At 40.9% G+C, this 24,177-nt stretch overlaps 2 protein-coding genes across 3 annotated transcripts; one reads left to right on the top strand and one right to left on the bottom strand.

Moving 5' to 3' along the window:
• Positions 1-3,089: 3,089 nt before the first annotated feature.
• On the top strand, positions 3,090-15,058 carry fbxo11a (F-box protein 11a). Of its 2 annotated transcripts, none has more exons than XM_056395085.1 (22): positions 3,090-3,525; positions 5,558-5,682; positions 5,797-5,878; positions 6,734-6,875; positions 7,176-7,305; positions 7,846-7,929; positions 8,012-8,144; positions 8,238-8,344; positions 8,426-8,537; positions 8,650-8,756; positions 9,026-9,163; positions 9,470-9,687; positions 9,777-9,957; positions 10,124-10,246; positions 10,426-10,511; positions 10,687-10,763; positions 10,885-11,028; positions 11,177-11,287; positions 11,486-11,593; positions 11,702-11,810; positions 11,905-12,003; positions 13,248-15,058. In XM_056395085.1, exons 1-22 carry the CDS (start codon positions 3,432-3,434, stop codon positions 13,375-13,377), a joined length of 2,640 nt encoding a protein of 879 aa, XP_056251060.1. In that variant the 5' UTR covers positions 3,090-3,431; the 3' UTR covers positions 13,378-15,058. The 2 variants fall into 2 exon arrangements, with proteins under 2 accessions (XP_056251060.1, XP_056251059.1); XM_056395084.1 differs by having other exon boundaries at positions 3,091-3,525; positions 6,731-6,875.
• Positions 14,989-22,843, bottom strand: msh6 (mutS homolog 6 (E. coli)). Its single transcript, XM_056395083.1, has 10 exons — positions 22,458-22,843; positions 20,880-21,091; positions 20,584-20,756; positions 17,795-20,369; positions 16,947-17,230; positions 16,687-16,804; positions 16,502-16,591; positions 16,216-16,370; positions 15,326-15,525; positions 14,989-15,207 (listed from the first exon to the last, which is right to left on the bottom strand). The coding sequence occupies exons 1-10, from the start codon at positions 22,718-22,720 to the stop codon at positions 15,126-15,128; spliced, it is 4,152 nt and encodes a 1,383-aa protein (XP_056251058.1). The 5' UTR covers positions 22,721-22,843; the 3' UTR covers positions 14,989-15,125.
• Positions 22,844-24,177: the final 1,334 nt, after the last annotated feature.

Genomic DNA, 24,177 nt, shown 5'->3' with positions numbered 1-24,177 from the left:
ACAATATTTTTCTAAGAGGACCGGTGATTCAGTTTGAAAAATACAAGTAGAAAGACTAAATGGAGAGATTATGTTAGACGGGACGAAAAATGTTCCTTCTGGCCATCGCAACACTGAGTCCACCCATTTTATCATCAGATGACCACAGATAGTGCATCATGAACACAAATGTCATTAGTTTGTCATTTACAATGCCACAGACAAAACAAGTCCATTCAGAAAATGTGATCAAGTTGATCAAATCTTTGATAACTAACCACATAACTGCAGATTTAACAACAAAAGACACATGACAAAAACTACAACAAGAACTCTTTCATTTCATAGTATCATGGCTGCTGATGTTAGCAAAGGGTTTTGGGTGACACAGTGTCCGACACAAGACTCTCAGCTGACTCCTCTCCTGAGGTCAATCAACATTAACCTCATCAGACAGACAGACAAACTCACAGATGGGTCAATGACCACGAAGCAACAAATCACAGATGGTCCTGCTGATAGGCCTGGGGTTGATTGAAAGCACTAAAAAAACAATATGAAAGAAAACATATGCATTAATGGAAAATATAAATACTATAAATGTGTATAAAAACGTACAATATTGCATCAGTTGTGAGGACGCCACCACGTAAAGGAGGATTGTTTTACAGTTCATTGTGGCTCATTTACTGTAGGTAGTTAATTAGTCAGTGGAACAGTATTCATTTAGACCAGCCAAAATATATGCTAATTAATTACCATGTTGTCACCACAGGCACATATTGATATCCTACAAGCAAATATTTACAAAGCTCAGCATTGCTGCAAAAAAAAAAAGGGCTGGGGTTTCAGTCTACCAGAGAGGAGATAATTCATTAATGTATTTGGCAATTTGACACAATCAGTATAACAAACAACATTGTTGTCATGGCAGCATCCTTGGGTAAGGTGTCTGGAAATAAATTATAACTTACAGTGATTGCCAGGAGTGAACACTCAAGATGTATGTGAAACAAAGAAAGTGATATTTTAGCATCAGTGAGAAAAAAAAAGAGCAAGGAGAGGCATCACTCAGACAATAGAGACAAAAAGACAGATAGAGGTAAAGTATCATGTGATGCTCATCTTACAAACAGCATGTAGTGAATACTCAGAGGTAGAGATGAGGAGACATCTAGTGGACAAAGGCTACTGTGCAGGTAAGTAAGTGACAGAATACTCTATCAATTGTCTATTGAGTAAACTGAGGAGAAAGACAATAAGCCCACACTTGTGAACGAAAAACGAATGTTTGAAATTAAACTGTACATCATATTTTGCAATATTACTTTTTCTCTTTTTCCTCTGTCAACCTAAAATACATTTTTCACAGATTACATTTTATATGTCATATGGAGAAAAATACATGTGTAAATAATAAAATGACTATGGCTGAGTTCTGCAAAATTTCTCATGTATTGTGTTTAATCTGGACTAAGATCTGTATGCAAGACCCTTTCATTGTTCTCATTTGGTCATGCCGAATAGCACCACCATCAGACAAAGTACCAGAATCTCAAATTGCAATATGTCAAACACCATTTCACCTGCATTTGTTGGGGATTGTTTGGGAATCCTATGATGTATAGAATATTAGAAATAAGTTAGATTCTTTGCATAAAAATAATTTGTGCAAAGTTTTTATTCTTGCTGCTTTATTACTATTTTCTTATTTACATAATAGCATTTGTTCAGTAATATTAAGTAGGAATGCATTTGCTGTACAATGTGGAAGCCAAGGCTGTATCACATCACAAGGACTGTGAATAACACTGAGGGAAAATCCGTGTTTATTGGATTTGAGGGATTGGATGTGGCTCACAGAGTTCAGTAACAAACTGAACAAAGACTCAGTAAAGATGTTTTGTGATACTGTTTCAACAATTACATAGAGAAAGTGACGATTCTTTGAATTTACATAACACTTAGCCATGAGACAACATTCTGAGCATCCAGCTTTCATTGAAAGACTTTAAAATGGCCCACAAGCTGGAATTATTAAGGACATGATAAGTCTGTAAACTGGTGTCCACTCAGTTAGAGCCCTTGCATGTCTATCAATGGATTCCACTCAGTCATAATATTTGCAACAGGATACAACACCCAGATTTTGTGTACTGGGCTGTGCATGGTTTTGAATGTATGTGTAAACAGGTTGGAAACAGAGCAGAGGAAAATGACAGCATATCTGCACTGGATGAATAATGCTCCTTGCAGCAGAACCTGTGAAGACTGGAGTATGTTTTGACTGAACCTGTTTGACATAGAATAATAAATCATCCGCTCATCTTATTACTTATCCAGGTCAGTGTGACAGTTGTAACATGGCAAGCAGCCAGCATGAAGCAGCCATCCTTAACATATACCAAAACTATCTTAATGGGATACTCTAAATGTGAAGGAACAGTGGCTCACTACTAAGTTGTCCCCAAAACACTGACTCTCACTGCTCTCACTTCATACAACATCTACATAATCATGACACATTTTGATTCCTGTGGAGAAATTATCTATTTTTCTCAGATTTCAAGCAATTTTCCACAGCCAGAATGGATTCCTGCCAATCGCCAAGGACAGCGAGGTTGAATTAGGAGTAGTAGGACACTTTTTCAATTGGCACAACACAATAGACAATCCACACCCAATAACAAACACATATTTTGTCATGCTATGATGGAGTTGGCCACCTGTTATACCAAAGATAAATGATTTTGAACAGGGTTCTGATTTTGTCTGACAAAATTTAGACCTTAGTAAACTATGGATGTGCAGCTTGGTCAGGAATAAAGTTAGAGTAAGTTGAATAATCTGCTGAAATAATTTTTAATCAAGCATTGATCTGTGATTGGTCCCTCAGTGATAAGAGTTAAAATCACATTATCACAATCAGACAAAATATATTGTGTGTTATAGGGTGTTTTGATGTCACATGCAAGAATAATAACTGATAGCAGTTTGTTAGATTGAAGGATGTTGGAAGATTTGGATTCCTTGATGCTTGTACTCCACCTATAGGGGCTGCACTCATCTCCAGTATGTAGGTAGACCACTGCTGAGACAAACTGCAGCTTCTCCCATGGTGGATGCTCGGGTAGTACAAGTGAAATCACTATTGAATAGACCGCCGAGAACGGGGAAAGCGACGAGAAGGCGAGAAGTCCTCCCATGTGATGTGACTGAGGCCTGACGGACTGTGCTTGTCTGTTATGGCTCCTCCTGCTACAGTAGAACGGGGCTAGACGTAACACCAGTGCAGGGGAACGGGAATAACACACCGCGATACGTTTTCCAGGAGCCACGGCTAGACATGGCAGATCGTGCAATGCTGAAGAAAAATACATAGATGATGAGCTTTGCGTCGCCTCTTCTGCTGTGAAGGCTTCGACATTTCTTCAAGATTAACAACACCCCAAATGAACTCCGTCAGAGCAAGTAACGTTAGCAGAAGACCTAGGCGAGTATCGAGGCCGCGCCCGGTGCAGCCGGAGAGGAACCACCAGGAAAGAGGTAACGTTAGCTAGCATTACTGAACGGTTTGTCAAACAGCTAGCATTAGAGTTGAACTGTTTGTTTTATGATTGCACGGATTTAAGTGTTGTTTACGGCCATATGTAGTACGTACATTAGGGCAACATTGGCTGTTGAGATAAAACAGTGGGGAGCAAATAGCAGTCTCAAAGGGTCGCCGTGCAGCTAGGAAACACCGAGGCTTTTGTGTGTGTACCTAGCATTCAGGCCGCGCTTTGTTTTGCTTGATTTTTGCACCGAGTCGGCCTTTCTTTTGCTTGCCTGGCCTCGTATCGCTGCTGAATTTTGCTTTTTATCAGCTAACGTTACAATCGTGGTGAAACTGACAAGCTGTAGACAATGGTTTTGTCCGTTCATGGGTGACAAACGCAGAGAAGGATACACAAAGTGGTTTTGCCAGTTGTCGTAGCATGCTAACTGGACTTAGCCTGTGCTAGTTAGCTGTTATTATTAGCATGTTTGGCTATCTATCTGCGTCCTGGTGTTTTCAAAAAAGCATGTCTTCATAACCTCTACAACGTTAAAATGTCAGCGCAGGGGCATAATGCTTGTAACCAGTGTAGTAACGTTACTGTTGCAATTCAGGCATATAATGTTTTGTTTTTTCTCCAGTAACGTTGTGTGATAACAGACGCTGTAATGTAAACGAATATTAACTGCATTTTTCAAAGTAAACATTAGCTAGAGATGCTCTCAAATCATAGTTGCTATGGCTGAAAGCCAGTGCGAGAGGCCCAGTCAATTTATAAACAGTAGAGGTTGGTTGCTGAACCTGGTTAAACGTTGTCATGTGGACTAGTGAAATGTTGTGATATTGGATCTCATAGCATCACTTGAATGGCAATCAGCAGCAGAGGGTTAACTCTTACTTGTTGTTTCTCGTAAGAGTAATTGTAAACACATAACACTAAAGTAATAACTTGATAATACTGACAAAACAATCGCCAAACGCATCCTAATAATTAATTAGCAGATTGTAGATTTGTAGTGCTTCTCCCTTTCTCAGTTCATTTATCAAGGCATGATTTAACATGGTACTTATTTCTCTCTGTCCAGATGTTAACAGCATAGCTCAGTTGTCATTTTAACGTGACAGTGAATGAGTAAATGATAGTGTGGTTGGTAGTAGTATCTTAGCCTTTTTCATGTAATAGCTTATATTTACTGTGAAATGAAATGTGTCTGTTTCAGTCGAACAAGGCAGGAGAGCTTTTACATTATTTCAGTTTACATCTGCAGAGAATTTGCTGTAATTGGCCCAGTCTGTTTCATAGATGGTGTTTGTAGTGGTTACTGGCCCAGTAGCCGGGGAGAGTTATCCTTGCAACCAGAGCAACAAGCAGACAGTTTGCATCTCCCATCTGGGGTAGCTATCAACTCATCATGCCATGGTGAATAGGCTTACAAATAGATGTCTGGTTTAGCTCAGGGGTGATGTTATGGTTGTTTTGTTTTTCTGATAATTGAATCCTCTCTTGATAGGATCTGTAATCAATCTATAGCATACAGAGCAGGTAATGAACAAAACTGTTTTGTTTTTTCTTGGTTTTGTCCTGTGACCTGTGTGATAAATACTGTTTAGGCAATTACCTCGGCTAATCTGATTTTACAATGTATTGCTTATTACAGTCAAATTGTTGCTTGAAAGCTCCAATTTTAATAGTTTGTGTGATTAACAATTAAAGGTTGATATTCACGATTATTGTTCAAGGAAAGAACTGAAAAATACATCCATTGTTGCATATGAGGCTACACATTCTTGAGGGCTATTCAGGACAACAAGTGAATGCATACTATACTAGTATTATTTATTCGTGTTGCTTACTATTGACAGACAACTCAAATTCTTAATAAGCATATTTAAAGTGCTACATCATGAATATGCTGTTGAAAATACATCAGAAACACATTTTCTTGGATTTCCTTCTCTTGCATATCATACAGTATTTTGTATTTGTTTAATTGATAACATTGTAATTATTCAATTTTTTATGTTTTCCACCTTTTGTAGATGAGGACGTTCCTGCAGATATGGTCGCAGAAGAATCCGGTCCAGGAGCTCAGAATAGTCCCTACCAGCTTAGAAGAAAGTCTCTACCCAAGAGAACAGTGTGTCCGACAAAGACCAACATGGAGGTATATTTACCAGACATCGTTAAAAGATTGTAGAAATGCCTACAAGATAAAGGTTTGATTTAAAGAAACACTAATTAACAGTAAAAATTTTCCTCTGACTTTTTTAATCCACAGGGTGCTTCCACTTCAACCACAGACAACTTTGGACACCGACCTAAGCGTCCCAGAGTTTCAGGAAAGTGCCAAGATTTACCAGGTAATTAGGAGCACATTACTTGACTTGAAATGTATCTTCCACAAAGTTGCATTCATCATCGTGTTTCCTATAGGCTGTGAGGGGTGATTGTGGGGGTAATTTATGATGGATGAACTACCGGTACTTTTCCTTCAATACAATGAAAGCACTATTAGGGCAAAATGTACAGTTTGTCTCTCATGTTAACTAGTAGTGGGCAGTTAATGCATCACACAAAGTGTCATGTTGCTGGTGCAAAATCTGTTATGAATACATGCATTTTTTTCATATTGTAAAATTTGAAGTTTTACTTTCATTTTCATAATGGGAGATCTGTGTATTGCATAGACCTTGTTTATACAATATGATTTGTATGTATGGTATCAATCTCCTGTGAGATCATCTCTTTAAAGACCTCTTTGGTAAAGACATGAAGCAGCACCATGAATTTTACCAAGTGGAAATTATAACTCTGTTATTTGTGGCATTTGGACTTTTTCTCATACTGTGTAGTTCTAGCCAAAGCAGCCATTGCATGGCATTTGGTTCTGGCTTTGCGCTTAACATACATGGCTTTGTGGTGTCGAAGTACATGGTCAAAAAATTGGTCATGTTCCCTCATGCTGTGCTTACAGTTGCGCCACATAATTTGTTTTAAAACCAAAGTGATGTTCATGAAGAAAATGTGACATTTTTCTTCAGAATTCATTTTTTTGTTCAATGTCCTTCTTCTTACTTTAAAGTTAGATACTAAAAGAAGAGATCTCACGTGATCTGGATATAACTATACTAGTATGCACACTGCTGTCTAACCCCACCCAAAACCCTGTCCTTTCCTATTTAAATCTAATTCTGTGGTCATCCTCCTCCCAGCAGCTCCAGCAGAGCAGTATTTGCAGGAGAAGCTTCCAGACGAGGTGGTGCTAAAGATCTTCTCGTACCTGTTGGAGCAGGACTTGTGCCGTGCTGCGTGTGTCTGCAAACGCTTCAGTGAACTGGCCAATGACCCCATCCTCTGGTGAGACATGTTAAAATAGATTGGTAGTGTTGGGTACGCTTCTCTTGATCAGTATATTATGATATTTATTTTTCCCCTTTGTGTGTGTTTAGTGAAAATAGGAGCTTTAACTTTTGTATCTTATAAATATTCTTATCAGAACTTAGTTCAAATGTCCTGAGGGCAGTTACAGTAACAGTCCCATTTAGCTACTTGTTTGACTTAAGTCTGTTGACAAAAGCTTGTGTATTGGAGACTGAGAAAATCTACCACAAATTAGAAGAGGATGGTGTTAATCATTATTGTGCCTTTGTGTTTCAGGAAGAGGCTGTACATGGAAGTTTTTGAATACACGCGACCCATGATGCACCCTGAGGCAGGGAAGTTCTATCAGATCAACCCAGAAGAGTATGAGCAGCCAAACCCGTGGAAAGAAAGTTTTCAGCAGCTGGTATGGAACCTCCTGTGGGCCCTCTGATTCACTGTGATCTTACAAAAGTCTTGCTTGATATATCTTTGCTTTTTCTCTCAATCAACAAATATTTTTCACCATCATAAAACCATCTGATTTCATATTTTACCATGAAGCAAATGAGACACTGGCAGACAGCTGTTGGTACAGAGCACTACTCTTCATGGTTATTATGGCCTTTAAGGTAGATATATGTAGTGGCACTAACTTTGCCGTTCCCATCTGTGTGACTTTAAATCCTCCTGTGTACAGGCAGCTAATGTCATGTGAAAGGGCAGCACCACAGGCCATAATGGTGACATTCAGTAAGCAGGGCGTAGAAGAAAACTATGTGTTTAAATTGTATTCCTTTGCGATATATTGACCTTTAGGATCGTTTTCACGGGACGAAAAATGCCCCCCCCCCCCCATCTTGTTCAAAATGCAATGTCAGTGCAATATCTCTGTAGTCTGAATTTGTTCATGGTGAATTATTCATTTCTTAAGCGTGTGAATAATCATTTGAATATTTTCTTACAGTATAAAGGAGCACATGTTAAGCCAGGCTTCGCAGAACACTTCTACAGTAATCCTGCCAGATACAAAGGGAGAGATAACATGTTTGTAAGTGAACTGTTTCCAGTATTAAGTATTAGTATTAAGTCCCCCTGCCTGTCATTCACCTGACTTATGATGTTTTCTCCAGTACTATGACACCATTGAGGATGCTCTTGGAGGGGGTCAGGAGCCTCACTTCGACGGCCTGATATTCGTCCACTCTGGTATTTATACAGACGAATGGATCTACATCGAGTCACCTATCACAATGATCGGAGCTGGTATGTGTGTGTCTGAAGTCACGGTTACTCTTCTGTTTGATTGTACATTTGTTTACTCTTGTCTCTAATTCAACCTTTCTGATCAATGTGTAGCTCCTGGAAAAGTAGCAGAGAAAGTCATCATTGAGAATACCAGAGACTCTACATTTGTATTCATGGAAGGCTCAGAAGATGCTTACGTTGGATACATGACCATTAGGGTGAGATGACCCTTAAAGGTTAATATGCACACTTGCTCGAGAAGTTATAGCTTTTGCTAACAGATTTTGTGTCCGCTGCAGTTCAATCCTGATGATAAATCCGCCCAGCACCATAATGCACACCACTGCTTGGAGATTACAGTCAACTGCAGCCCCATCATCGACCACTGCATCATACGCAGCACATGCACAGGTAAATGATCTTTGATCCGACGACTGGATATGTTTGTGCTGAAATTGCACTTTTTGTTATATTTTGACACGGATATTAGTGTACTAATAAATTTCTGTCCTGCTTGTTTCAGTGGGCTCCGCTGTCTGTGTCAGCGGTCAGGGTGCTTGTCCCACAATCAAGCACTGTAACATCAGTGACTGTGAAAATGTTGGTCTTTACATCACCGACCACGCACAGGTAACGCACGTCTTTCACCCATGTTGATAAAGTATTATGTTGAGACGTGAAGGCATGTGTCAGCGTCCCTATTATTGTACCGTTGGGTGTCTAGGCTTGCCATTGAAATTGAACAACAGTGAAAGGACCCATCTTTCTCAATTCTTATATGCCCCTGGCATGTGAGGTTAAAATAATAGTATGATAAAATACAACAAACTGATGAAAATAACTTTAAAGTGGACATGAAAATGTGTAAAGCGTTAACGTCAACATCGTTCATTTTTCAGGGAATATATGAAGACAATGAGATCTCAAACAACGCTCTGGCTGGGATCTGGGTGAAAAACCATGGAAATCCAATCATCAGACGGAATCACATCCACCACGGCAGAGACGTGGGTGTTTTTACGTTTGACCACGGCATGGTAAGATACAACTTACTCGTGTTTGGTTATTGTTTCAAAAAGTGTTGTTGACTTGTTCATGGGCAGTTGTAGTTTTTCTTAACTGTTACAGTAAGTAAACGTTTTTCAAGAACTTCCTTAGTTGTGGTGTCACTGCAGTTGTATGCTCTCATGTGTATAGGAATGTGTTAACATGGTACATGTATACAGTGTATGCAGTGTGGTTATTGTGGAAGTGTAAAGGGTTGGTTACACAAAGTTCTTGACCATGGATTGAACAGTGTTTCCATGGGACACACAGTAATTTCGATATCTGTCCCTTTCCAGGGTTACTTTGAGAGCTGTAACATCCATAGGAACCGCATAGCCGGCTTTGAGGTGAAGGCGTACGCCAATCCAACAGTGGTTCGCTGCGAGATTCATCATGGTCAGACGGGGGGCATCTATGTCCACGAAAAGGGCCGCGGCCAGTTCATCGAAAACAAGATCTATGCAAATAACTTTGCTGGGGTGTGGATCACGTCTAACAGTGACCCCACAATAAGGTCAGTGTGGCCTGGCTGCCAAATGTCGAATATTAAATTGAAACACAGTTTTATCATGTCCTGAAATGTGTTGTTTTGTGTAAACACAGGGGCAATGCCATTTTTAATGGCAATCAAGGTGGCGTTTACATTTTTGGTGATGGCCGAGGCCTCATTGAAGGAAATGACATCTACGGTAACGCCCTGGCAGGAATCCAGATCAGGACGAACAGCTGCCCAATTGTCAGACACAACAAGATCCATGATGGCCAGCATGGCGGCATATACGTGGTAAATAATTTAAAAAACATATGCTGCCGTGAAACCCATAAAGTTACAACTGCAGTGTTTTTTAACAAAATAGTCTTACATCTTGGTATGTTTTCATTTCTTCAGCTTTCTTATGCTATAATGTTGGAAACATAGCAGTAATGTATGGTGGTTCTGTATCACGCAGCATGAAAAAGGACAAGGCGTCATAGAGGAGAATGAGGTGTACAGCAACACGCTGGCAGGAGTGTGGGTGACAACAGGCAGCACGCCAGTACTGAGGAGGAACAGGATACACAGCGGGAAGCAGGTAAGATTACAGGACAATTACAAGTTTAATATTGAGAAATACATGTAAAATCACAAGCCAGAAACAAACACAAGTCCTATGCATAACCTTGATGATACTGTTTCCTGATGTGATGTAGTTAAACTGATATGAATAATGAATAAATGAGACCTTATATGTTTTCACTGTTATTTTAACAGGTTGGGGTCTACTTCTATGACAATGGCCATGGTGTGCTGGAAGACAATGATATCTACAATCACATGTACTCTGGAGTTCAAATCAGGTGTGTGGAAAATAACAATGACAAAAAATTTGTCTGGATATGTTCATAACAGATGAATATCCCAGTAAAGTCAGTTGTCCTGATGTTAAGAGGGCTCAGTGGGGAAGGAAATGCATTTAGCATAAGTGAAGCGGTGGATCATCTGTCCCTCGTGTGTCCTCTGTTTCTTTGACAGGACTGGCAGCAATCCCAAGATCAGGCGGAACAAGATCTGGGGAGGCCAGAACGGAGGCATTTTGGTTTACAACTCAGGTGAGGAGCAAAGAAGTCTTTTCTGTGGTCATCACTCATCAGCTCGTGAGTGTGACAACAGTTCTCTTCCTGTTCACTGTTTTGATGAAACATAAAAGCCTGTTGTTTTTTTTTTTTTCAGGCCTAGGCTTTATCGAGGACAATGAGATCTTTGACAACGCTATGGCAGGAGTGTGGATCAAGACAGACAGCAACCCCACACTGCGGAGGAATAAGATCCATGACGGGAGAGACGGTGGGATCTGTATATTCAATGGAGGAAGAGGTAACTAATCAATTTATTTTATGAAAGTGGCAAAAGTCTCAACATAGATCGACTTGATCCTTACAAAAGATTTAATTTAGGCACCTTTTATCACTTAAATTTTCATGTCAGCGGTTTGTGTAATCAGCAGTCTCATTACTGTCTTCAGGTTTGTTAGAGGAAAATGACATCTTCAGAAATGCCCAAGCAGGAGTTTTGATCAGCACCAACAGCCACCCCGTCCTGCGGAAAAACAGGATATTTGACGGCTTCGCTGCAGGTGGGTCACATGTGCACAAGCTGTAATCTGTCATCATTCAAAATTGTAAAGAGGTGTTTGAGTTCAGTTATTATGGCCTTTTAACATCCTTACAAATATGCCTGTAAACATACAGTTTTCAGTGAGGTTCAGTATGCTCACTAATGGGAAGCAGGAGCACTGTAATATTAACCGCATGTTTTTGTTTTTAACTGCTAGGTATTGAGATCACCAATCATGCCACAGCAACCCTAGAGGGCAATCAGATCTTCAACAATCGCTTTGGGGGATTGTTTCTTGCATCTGGTGTCAACGTTACTATGAAAGGTATGTTCACAGGTCAAAGATTTTGACACTTTTTCTTGACAAACCCTGAAATGCCAGATCCAAATGTGAGTAACCTGTAGGCTACAAATTCTGCTATCTTTCTTCCAGATAATAAAATAATGAACAATCAAGATGCAATTGAAAAGGCTGTGAGCAGAGGTCAGTGCCTGTACAAGATTTCAAGTTACACCAGCTACCCAATGCACGATTTTTACAGGTAATTTACATTACACTCAGTTACAGTGATTAGAATATCCTTAACTGTCCATGTGTTTTGTGGTTGTTAACGAACACAATTTGGGTTCCCACAGGTGTCACACCTGTAACACAACAGACCGCAACGCCATCTGCGTGAACTGCATCAAGAAGTGTCACCAAGGACACGATGTGGAGTTCATCAGACACGATAGGTCAGTCTTACAACAAATGAATGCTGTGACCCTGAATGACCAAAATAAACCCTGGCCATTTCCTTACACTCTGACACGTGTTGCATGAAACCACATTTTTGTTTCATTACTGGTTCCACTTGTTGATGTATAAGAGCGTGGTCTAACAGAGTTCAGAGAGGGCATCATCTTGAGTGTCAAAAAAAACGACTGTATACAAAGGTGGATGATGCATTTTCACTCCTCATCCAACCCAATCGGGATTCAGTCACAGCTGTTACACTTTTTTGTGGAGCTGTAATGTCGTCCATCTTTATATACAGTCATTGGTCAGAAGAGCAGGTTTGAGCACTGTGCTGCTTCTCAAAGTCAGAACTCAAATTATGTTAATGAGCAGAATTACAGGTGTACAGCCGGAACAAAAGACACCCCATCAACACATTGTATTGGAGACAGTGAGGAAATCAGGCAATAACAAATGATCTCAGGCCCTCCTACTCACAGACATATTTTACCACTTGTCACTTGTATTTGATGGAAGTGAGACACCATCTGTGAAACTTTGGCTGCCACCCTAAGACAGTGGGAGTGAAGGAAATTTTTTCGGTGCTGCTCAAAGCATTGACATCCTCCACCAATCATCCAGGAATGATTGAAGCATTCAGGCCAAATGTTAATAACATGACCACCACAATCCTCAGATATCAGTCCCATTGCACATCATTGAAAACACTGAGCTTTACACCAAACGCAAACCTGTTCTTTCGCAGGCATTAGTTGTCAACTAATATATACACCTAACTGACTGGACAAACTGACAGATTTATGTATCTAATAAATGACCTGTGAGTATTAGAGGTTACATGGAATACAAATGATAAATCTAACCTGAAATTTGATCAAAATTAAGTTATTAAATTGCATATCAAAGAATCGCACAAAATTCCTCAATTTACAAACCCTTATCTCAGTAACTGAAGATAAGGTACTGAGTAACACAACAGCAGTAAGTTGTGTTACCAGCTCCCCTCCCACTTTAAACTGCATGAATACTAATTCCTCAACATATTTCTCGTTGTACACATATATTACTAAAACAACATGTATATTTACAAAGGATTGCCAGTTAAGTTTATACATCAGTTGGTCCCCAGACATGTTTTTTTTTTCTGAAGTTTATTGATGCAACATATTGTGCCAACTGTATTTTCTTCTTTGTACCTTAATAAATGTAATAATTTCTCCTCTTTCCTCTCTACCTGCAGATTCTTCTGTGACTGTGGTGCAGGGACGCTGTCAAATCCTTGCACGTTAGCTGGAGAACCGACTCACGACACAGACACACTGTATGACTCGGCTCCTCCTATAGAGTCCAATACACTGCAGCACAACTGAGCTGGAGACCCAAGGTCTTTTTGTGCTTCAGCAGTAATGGACATAAGACACTTTGAGTCGTGCATTGGAGGAGTAAATCCAAACTAAAATACAGATTCACTTTGACAGAGCATATACAGTGACTTTAAAAAAAAAAAAGAAAAAAAAGACTTGGACAAGAATATGGTAAAAGGAGACATTTAGAAAAAAAAAAGTCTGATTATGGATGCCTCGCTTTTTCTTTTCTTCAATTATTTGACAAAAAAGATGACATCAGTGGGACAGAGCAGAAGAGCAGCTGACTCAGGGTTTGTGGGTGCATTGCTTCAGTCAAGTAAGTGAAACTGATGAGAGATGGACAAAGAGCCACAGGCTCATCTGCTATTAAGAAGAGGAACAACGAGATACTGCAGTCATGTACAGCCCCATGGTGGACAGATGCTCAGTCAAAAGAGGCACAACTTTTCTCATGTGGAGGCAAAGGCCCCAAATACAACAATGCTTCCATCACTGGGCAACCGACGTGCTCGTATGATATGTACGGGAAAAATGACCTAGCACTTCAGCTTTTTTTTTTCACCCCCTCAAGACAACTGTTGAGATTTGATTTTAATGCTTTTTGTGTAGTTTTGTATTTTCATGCAAAAATCTTACTGTACTTGAATGTCTTTATTTTATTAAATGTGTTAATTTTTTTGGTTATTATACCCTAGAATTGCTGTAATTATACTCATGTCGCAGTATCTAACTTCTTTCTGTGAAAGAGATCAGAGAAAAGAGAGGAAAACACTAAACATTTTCTCCAGCAATGTTGACTCATTTTACATTTGCAATACAGAAAAATAGATGCTGAAATGTGATTTCACAAGACTTGTGTAGCATCGTTGATGTTTGTCTTTGTAAGGAAGCTGAACTATTATATTTCAGTCTGTTTTACATAATCTATGCATATTTTCAGTTTGTCACGTGAGATCCAACTTAAAAGGAGAAAGCAATGGGGGAAAATTAAGCATTTATATTCAAGGCTGAAGTTGTATAACAATTTAGTGGTGTAGTTTCTAAGTAAGATACAGCCTCCTCTTTACTTATTTATCAAATAAAACATTGCTGGTTTGGGTCAGGGTATTATACATCTGCAAGGAAATTATCTAAGGACATGTAGATCGTTGTACCCTCTGTGGTACATTGAGAAATTGTCATTGATTCATCGGTCAAGTAGATTACATAATCTATAGACATCTTACCCTGTATTAGAATCAGTATACGGGCACAAATGCTGCTTCTTGGCCTGTTAAGATATAGAATTTCTTTTATATGACAGATTTAATTTTTTACTTGGATTAGGGTTAAAAAAAAAAAACAAGTCTTGTGAAAGCACCGTTAATTTTGATGTTCTTTCCCTTGTTTGCCAATGTTGCTGGAGAATTTAAAAGGCTTTTACTCTACTGAAGCTGAGACAAGTATCTATATACAGCGCTATATGGTTTCATTGCCCCCAGTCCTCCCACCCCTCCCAATTCATGTGTACTGGTGATTGTGGGTTCTCATACAGACTGAAATGTATGCATGTATCATAACATCTAGACTTAATATATTGTGAAGTATTCAATAACCGTTATGTAGGCGCTAGCGTGAATTAAAAGGGTTTAATTTCCTAGATGAAACATTGTCATTTTTTTAAAGAATAAACTTTATTAGATCATTACAGTAGTGTTTTTTCAAGTGCTCACAAAACAAAAATTCAGCAAGAACAAATCATGTTTTACTAACTACATGTTGTCGAGCATCAGAACAAGTGAAGCAAAGTGTGTGTTGTCCAGTGTGGCATCTTCAGCAAACTGGCAGAGTTTCCTGCAAGAGAAAAGGGGAGAGGAAATCACAACAGAGCTTTGGTGCTACAAACACCAGGGTGTTACTGCAGTCACATGAGGGGGCAACAGGATGCATTAACTGATCTATAAATACATACTTGAACAGTCTGAGGCTGATGGTGTTCTTCTCAAACTCTCTGGCCTTCCTGTGTCCTGATTGGATGACCTCCTCTGGCAGGCTGGCGAGTCGAGCTGCATTGAAGCCGTAACTCTTTGGACAAGCACCTGTGATGAACTTGTAGAGGAATGTGATGGTTTCTTGACTTGGATCCTCACATTCATTCTCCACCATGCACGCCTGAAAAAGAACAAAACAGACAATCTAATTAATACCAGGGCATTGCACATGATCCAGAATACACAAAAACGGTCGGACACATGGCACTTTACTGCACATTGTGAGAGTTCAGTGGGGGAGACTACAGAACCTGCCCAGCACAAGCGGGAAATTATTCATTTGGGCACATACATAATCCACAAGAAATTAGTATGATGAAAACAAACAAACAACTAATGCGCACAGAATTACTTCAAATTATATGTCATGTTAGTAAAGTAACAGGAACTGAAGTTACACGTGGTTAGAAGAGTCCCCACAATGATAACAGCAAGGAAACAGCTGCATTGTAGAGTTTCTGTTCTGTTGACTTGAGGGATTCGTTTCAGAGTTTATACGCACAAATAACTGTGGAAAGAAATGCACCCAATACCCTCCAGGCTCTCTGTGAAACCAACCAACATGACTTCCAAGAGTTTATTTTCCTGTACCAAAGGATTAAGTGACAGAAAAAAGTAAAGTAATACCCTGTACGAAGGGTGGAACAGATAACCAGGTTGTCTGCACAGAAATTTGACTCTGGCTCCACCACATATTAAGTACAATAGACAGGATGCAATAAGCGAATACAATTTAGAAGATATTTCCCTGGATAATAATTTTAGTCACAGCTTTTTTCATCTCCTGCTTCTTTTGCATTGCTGTACTCACCATGTGGCCCAACCGCACAGCAGGGTTGTTGGCGTAGTCCTCCACCAGGGAGTGGTAATGTGTGGAGAAAAGGGTGCGACAGCAGATTTTCTCAGCAAGCTCCTTCACAACAGCACTGGCAATCGCTGTGCCATCATATGTGGCTGTGCCCCTTCCTGCAAACAGTTCACAGCTCAACAGTTACAGCCCACAAATGTACCACCACAGGAGGAAAACGGTGCCGAAGAGAATTCCTATGATGTTTGCTGGCATTATGAATCAGCCGTAATAAGCACCAAAGACGTACCTAATTCATCCAGGAGCACGAGCGAGTGTTTAGTGGCATGGTGCAGGATGCTGGCAGTCTCGCTTAGCTCCACAAAGAAGGTACTCTCTCCTGCAGAAGACAAGGGTTGATAGTACAAGCTTAGTGCATGAAGTGGAAGCTCAGATCATTACATAACATTTGTTAAGTGGGGTTTGTGATGTTACCAGCCATGATACGATCTGAGGCTCCCAGCCGGGTGAAGACCCTGTCAACTGGTGTGAAGCGCAGGCTCTCGGCAGGAACATAGCAACCCAGCTGAGCAATGATGATCACAAGTCCACACTGTACATAAAGAAATGCATAAGAAAATGGGCCAACAGAGATACCAAACAGACCTGCATTATTTCCGGTCCATCACTTAATCCTATCAAGTTTTTCATACACAGGGAGAAAACAATAAAACATACATCCATAAGTGCCCCACCTGTCTCATGAGAGTGGACTTTCCACCCATGTTTGGCCCTGTGACAAGGACACACAAGGCATGACCTTTATCCTCATCAGTTTCACCACTACCAGGGCAGCCAATGAAGATGTCATTAGGAATGAAGTCATCGCCAAAGAAGGTCTTGGTGACACAGGGATGTCGGGATCCAGTGAGGTCAACGAAGGTCTCTACCTGGTCGTCACCCTCAGGGAGCACCACCTGTGGCCGGGTCATCGGTCCGTCTCCACCCTGACTGTAGCGTGACAAGGCCAGCAGTACATCTGAGAAACAAAAAAACAAGACACTTAACTGGAAGTAAAAGTAAAGAGTAATTAAGCATTCAATCTGTCATCCTTTAAAACTCTATGTTAAACTCCTGTTAAAAAAGTTAAATAAATAAAACTAAACCTGTGGCTTAGGGATGGTTCAGTGATAGAAAAACACATTATAAAGAACAATATGTTAGTGCACCAGAGATCAGTAATAAACTATGCAAACTATGTGAGGAGCATACTAAATTAATGAGTATCAACTTAACCAAGTACGCCCAGACTGGTGCAACATCATCTTAAATACCGGCAGTATATCAGTAACATCTGCAGGAAAAATATTGAGAGCATACACCTGCGATGCCAGCTTGTTTTCAGAAGGAAAAAAAGAAAAAGAAAAAGGGGGTTTTCCCTCTGAGACAATTACAAATTAAAAAATTACACTGAGAATGAGAAGGACAGCACTTTGTTTTGTACTGCAGTAATTTAAAGTATTACTTCACCTATTTGATTGATGCATGCTGTAATAAAATGATGCTGATTAACAACAATAAAAAAAAAAGAAGATATAATTACCAAGCACTGCCATACACTCCACGCCAGTCTTCCAGTCGCTGTAGTTCTTGTCGAAGTTGTAGAACAGTCTCCTCATGCAGTCTTTAAGTGCAGCATCCCTCTTCTCCTCAAATCCTTGCAGCTCTGAGAACAGCCGCTCACTCTTCTTTGTTACGTAACGCTTCCAGCCTTTCTTTGTAGATTTCACTTCGTACTCCTCAGGAATATTCCTCTCTGAGACGCTGTCAGGCACCTCCATCTGGAAGCGGTTTCGCCCAGTTCCCCAGTAAGCCATGTTTTTACAGCCGAGTCTCTTCTTCTGTCTGTCCAGATAATCCTGCAGCTCTCGCTCGCAGTTCTTGACCCCAGTCAGAGCCTGGTCGTACTCGGGGTCAAAGCCGGCTTTTGGGGTGATGACACCAGTAGTGCGGGCTTTCCGGTGGTCAAAAGCCGTCTCCCAGCGCCTGAGTTCAGCTGAGAGGTCGGGAAAGAGGCCATCCTTTTCACTTTTCAGACTGATGACTTGGCGGAGCAACGTGGAGCAAAATTCGCCTGAAACTGGAGCGAGGATAGAAATGATCTCCTGCATAGTTTTGAAACCTTCCAGTGCTGAGAGGAAGTCTGCTATCTTGCGTTTGCTGTAGGTGACCTCCTCGTAGAGAACTGCTCTGCTATCAGGGTGGTCCTGGCCTTTCAGAGGAGTGCCAATGCTGTGGATTTTACTGAGGAGACGTTCCAAATCTGGAAGCTTCTTCAGCAGGTCTGAAACCTCTGTAGCCTGGGCCTGGGCTCCCATCAGGTCCTCCACCGCATCCAGTCTGTCCTTGATGGATGTGGGGTTACACAGAGGAGCACAGAGCCACTGCTTCAGCAGCCTCTTACCAAACGGGGTAGAGCACGTGTCCAAGCGCTCCAGCAGCGTCCCCTCTGTTCCTCCTGACCCATTCTGAAAGATTTCCAAGTTTGCCAGAGTCACTCCATCCAGGACCATTCGCTGACGAGTCTGGGTGAAGAAGCTGGCAGGTCCAGCAGCTTTCTCCATCTCTACATCAACAGGGACATATTCTTCAAAGTTGGCCATGGAGAGAAGCTCTTGGTCTACCAGACACTTCTTCAGGTAGAAGATGCTTCCACCCAGTGCTGACAGTGCCAGCTCATAGCCCTCCTTAGGAGTAAGGCACAGTGAATCACTCTCAGAGGTCATCTTTTTTAGAAGAGGAGGAAGAAGATTGTTTCCAGTCTCCTGCTCCTTGCCAGTGGTATCTTTAAAGTAGTCTTCCTCTGAGAGGGTTTTAAGAGTCTTCTGCGCGTCCCAGAACTGTGTCCCTGCATTAAGCCCTTCTTGCAGAGCAGAAGACAGAGAGGCCTTGAGTATCTTGCGTGTTTCAACAGATGGGTTCCCCCTTTCAAAGAGCACCTCAGCGGGGGCAAAGTGTGCTATCAGGGTGCGCAGGCGTGAGCAGTGACGATCGTCTGGGAACTGACCGACATGAAAATAACCCACTGACGTGTCTACAAAGCTGACACCGTAGGTGCGGCAGCGGCCAGAGCTTTCCTCTTCAGCCTTTTCCTTTAAACTCAGCAGGAACTTGCTCTGGCTCTCTGAAGGAGCACCGTCTAACACACTGTACGTTTGGGTACCACGTGTGATAATCCGGCACACCTCTCTTCTCACCACACGGTCAAATTTTGTGGGTTTAGCCATGGTCTTACAGCGTGCTTCCATCATATCTGGGGTCTCCGTCTGCTCCACTCGAGCCACCTTGTAGCCTTTCTGGACCAGAACGTCTGAGAAACGCGCAAAGCCGATCTCTGGAAAGCCCGAGTGCGCCCAGGTCCCCTTCATGAAAGTCAGTGCCACTTCGTTGACTCCAATCACAGCATCCATGTGGTAGAGCTCATAAAACTTCCCCACCTTGTAGAATATCACTGTATCAAACATCTGCGATTTGAGCTGCCACCACCGACGCATACCAGGAGTGACTCTGTTTAGAAAATCCTCAGGCACATACAGTGTGGAAGGATCGTAGTTATCATCTGTCTGTCGCCGCCTTCTGCTGTCTTTCCTCCTGCCATCCTGCAACCACTCCAGCTTCTCATGGTCCCAAACTGTTGTACCTCCACTGGTGCCTGAACCATTTGCCTGGCTCTCAAAGCTGTCAGGGGCGGAGAAGGCTGAGAGGCGAGACTTTGTGTCAGCTGCGACAGGTACTTGAGGTCGTTTCGGTGCAGCAGGCGGTGTGGTGGATACTTTAGCTTTTGCATTAGCAGGCTTTTCTTCAGGGCGTTTGCGCTTTGCAGGCTTGACTGGGCTTTCTACTTCTGACTCTTGTGTGCTCTCCTCTTCCTCCTCTTCACTACTGACCGTTCCTTCTTCCTCTTCATCCTCACTGCTGGACGCAGCCTGTTCTGGTTTGAATTCCTCATCTGAGCCGTCACTGTCCGAGGCTACAATAATGCGACGGCGCTTGGCCTTGTTGCTCTTTTCTGTTGACGCACGGGATGAACGGCGACTGACTTTGGATGACTTCACTTCCTCATTTTTCTGGAGATCCTCATCAGTGAGCTCTTCATCAGTCAGTGTCGACTTGTCAAGCTGACAGAGCACAAATAAGGAAGAGTAATGACGGTATGTAACATGTGTTGTTGACCTGATTAGATCTAAGACATTTACTCTGAACTACTCTGAGTAGTGATATATGTATTACTACTTTAGTAACAAGAAAATCTTATCAAACATTTTAGTTCAAATGTGGGCTTTTTAATTTACACATCGTCAACATACTATCTGCACATAAACACAAAGTCACCTCCATTTCTTCATCTTCCTCTTCCTCGTCTGATGGGTCTGTGCAGAGAGGTATCTTTAATCTTTTTTCTGGGCTGTCAAACATGACTCCATCAGCAAGCTCCATTGCTCGGCGGATTACAGGCTTGCCGCTGAAGAACACCCCGCCGGTTTTAGCATCGCTGCTGTCGGAGCCTGAACCAACAGAGTACAAACTTATCATTCAACAGCAACAGACAAAGAAAGACGTAACACATTAATGTTCTAATATTCCTATTCTTCTTCTTTTATCATTATTATGGGAATAATGTTACCAACCTCGGTACTCTCTGATATATTTGGTGCTGACCCATCCCCTAGTAGGAGGTTCATCAAAGAAATGGACATGTATGCGTTGGTCTCGACCGCGGCCTCTCATCTGCTGTCCAGTCAGAGGTTGGGGTACCACCATGCATGGCCACCAGGGGTGTCCCTCCAGTTTTGCCCACACAAGGGCACCGGCACTGAATGGCAGTGAAGATGTGAGATTGCTGGAGGTAATTAAAACAAAGACACATTATAGGAAATAATCTACTGACCCAGAGCAATACAGGCATCTGTTATCTCAAAGTATAACTACAAGTAGGCATTATCCTGTGAGTATTACAGCCCTTTATGACAGGACGGAGTTAAGCCACAATTAATGACTATTACCATTAAAAATGATAATAATTCTAATTCCCGATGATTGACCAACTGCCAAAAAATATGGAAATGCCATGAAATACACATACGTTTATTTGATTAGTCTGAGCAACAGCCCAAGTTTATAATGACATTAAAACAGAGAGAAATAGCCAATTCTCAGAGCTGAGAAACTGAAACCACAGAATCTTCCACGATATAGTTTGGAAAGTAATTTACACAATTAATAAAGAGAAAAAAGGTAGACTAATAATTTTCAGCTCTAGAGTGAGTTACAGTATTTTTGGTCATCTAATCCACCATGGCATGGCTACCAGCCATTAAAAATACATCTTAGATTACAGGGCAGATTGTACTAACACTGCAGCACTGAAAACCTGTTACAGTCATTTTGAATTTTGTCATTTATCCACACAACTGGAAAAAACATCCCACCACATGTGCTGCAAAGTAAACAAGGTACTTACTCATATTTGGCTTAAAACTCTTGGGAGCTAATGTGAGAGGGCGTTTGCCCTGAAACAGTTCATGCTCATGTCTCGATTTATCCAATGTTTTCTTAAAAGGCACTCAATATTCATGCCAAAATTCTGAATAACAGATGTGATAATTTGATAAAGGTATTACTGTCTCTGTAATTCAACTGCAGCGAGAGTTACTAATTATTTTCTCTGATTTTAGATTTGTTCCGACTGGAGACACAACATGTTACCTGCCATCTAGTGGATACAGATCCAAGCTACACACATTTTTATTGAGGCGAGAGTACGGAGGAGGGGGTAAGGAGGCGGGGGTGAAGCAGAGCCAATACCACAATAATCACCAAACAAGGCACACATGGTATGGTGTCAACTAAAGATAATCTACACAGTTTCAACTATGACATTAGTAATCATTAGGAAAACTCCCTTTTAATCTCTGCAATCCATGTTGATACAATTAAATGCATGAAATGAACATGAGAAAAGTAACTCATTAGCAATAGAAACAGTAGGTTTTCAAAGTCAACAAAGTCATTGTTCTCTTTTTTTATATTATTAATAAAATGCATCGGATGATTTCGTTTGTTCTTGCATTACCTCGTTTACAATTGGAGAAACAGGTTAAGTCTTTGTGGGGCCTTGCAGAAAGTCTTCAGCAGGAAGAAGGAAAACGGTACCTAACGTGGCTCCAGCAACTACACCACCCCCAACATAATCAGCGCTAACTCACCTCTCTTTGGTTGTCGGAGCCTTGTCGCCAAACAGTTTCTTGAACCCCCCTTTGACGGACTTGGAGTCACTTTTTGGCTTTACTTTGCTGGTCTTGGCCGGTTTTTGTTGTGGTGTTTGTTTAGCTTGCTCTTTCGGAGAAGAGTTGGACTTCTCCACGGAGGACGGCAGGTCTGCCTCGGTCGGAGAGGGACTAGGCTTCGGTTTGGAGACCGGCGGCGGAGACTTGGTGAAGAAATTGAAAAGAGAGCTTTGCTTCTTCATATTTTCGAGTTTTGAAGGCTGTTGTCGTTGAATTTAGCTATATAAACCTTACGACAGTGATTCTGCATCACCTAGCATCCAGCTACACAGCGTCACAGCATGAGCCTAATGCGTCTTGTTCGCGGGAAAGACACGCACTAGATGTGGTGGGCGTGGACACAAGCCTCCACCAATGACAGGCGAGTGGAGAACTCACGTGGTCAAACATGACTTCCTTTGGCGCCCACAAGACTGTTTTTACTTCCCGTTCTTCCTGTCAACTTTATTTCTAACACAGAGGCCACACACTGGTACTCATAAAGGTACTAATACCACACATAAAAAGTATACAAAAAGATACTACACAGTAAAAACACTCAAGTGACAGTGCTGAATTGCAAGTCTTAGTTTGGTATATAAGTATAAGCTGGAAAAACTCTACTTTTAAACTATATTAAAAGTAAAAGTACGCTCCAGAAAAATGGTCCATGTGACTGGTTTTATTATTATATATCATAGTATTGCATATTATGCCATTACATTGTTATTACTCATGCATTCGCGTAAAAGCAGGATTTTACTGTTGTATTTGATCATGGTAATTTTTAAACTATTTTTGTATGGGGCTGCAACTAATTATTATTTTTTATTATGGATTGATCTTTTGATTATCTTTCGATAAACTGATTGATTGTTTGGTTTGTAAAAATTCAGAGAATAGTGAGAAAAGCCATCAAAGCCCAAAGTGACACCTTGACAATGGTTGTTTTGTCCAACCAGCAGTCCAAACTTCAAAATGATTACAAATGATAAACAATTAATGATAATAATAAGATGGAAAAGCAGTGAACCCTCACATTTGTGAACCTGGAACCATTTAATGTTTGCTGTCTTTGTATTGAAAAATTATGTTATGGTGTGAATGATTTTAAAATAGTTGTCAATTGATTCCCTGTCAGTAAACTAATTAATTAACTAATCATTGCAGCTGTGCTTGTGTACTGTTGGGGAGGGTTGATTTATAACAAAAAACAAAAAAGTTCTTCATATGTTTTGTGCTAAAATCTTAATTTTTAAAGTAACAAGTAACTGATATGTAGTGGAATAGCAGCAGAAAGTGACATTAAAATAAGTGAATAGATATCAGTAAATATGAATAAATGTACTTAGTTTTATTCCACCAGGTAAAAGAGCAACACAGACTGTACAAGTGCATCATCCACTTCCTCTGTAATCTGTGCTATTTCTTTACCACCAGCAGAGTGCAGCAGAATACTGGAAGCGCCATGAGTAATAATATTCACCAAATATTTTTATGTTCATGTGACAAGTAGTCACACTCAATAATTTGAAAAATTTGTAACAAGAGATATAGGTCACTGGACTTGTTTGAAAATGCTATTGTCAAGGGGGCATACAACTCATCACCCCTCCCTCCACTGGGCAGATCTGACCACAACCTGGTTCACCTCTTGCCT

Source organism: Seriola aureovittata, chromosome 14 (genome assembly GCF_021018895.1).
Source record: "Seriola aureovittata isolate HTS-2021-v1 ecotype China chromosome 14, ASM2101889v1, whole genome shotgun sequence".
In the NCBI taxonomy this organism is placed as follows: Eukaryota; Metazoa; Chordata; class Actinopteri; order Carangiformes; family Carangidae; genus Seriola; species Seriola aureovittata.
This window is presented reverse-complemented; position numbering and strand designations above follow the sequence as displayed.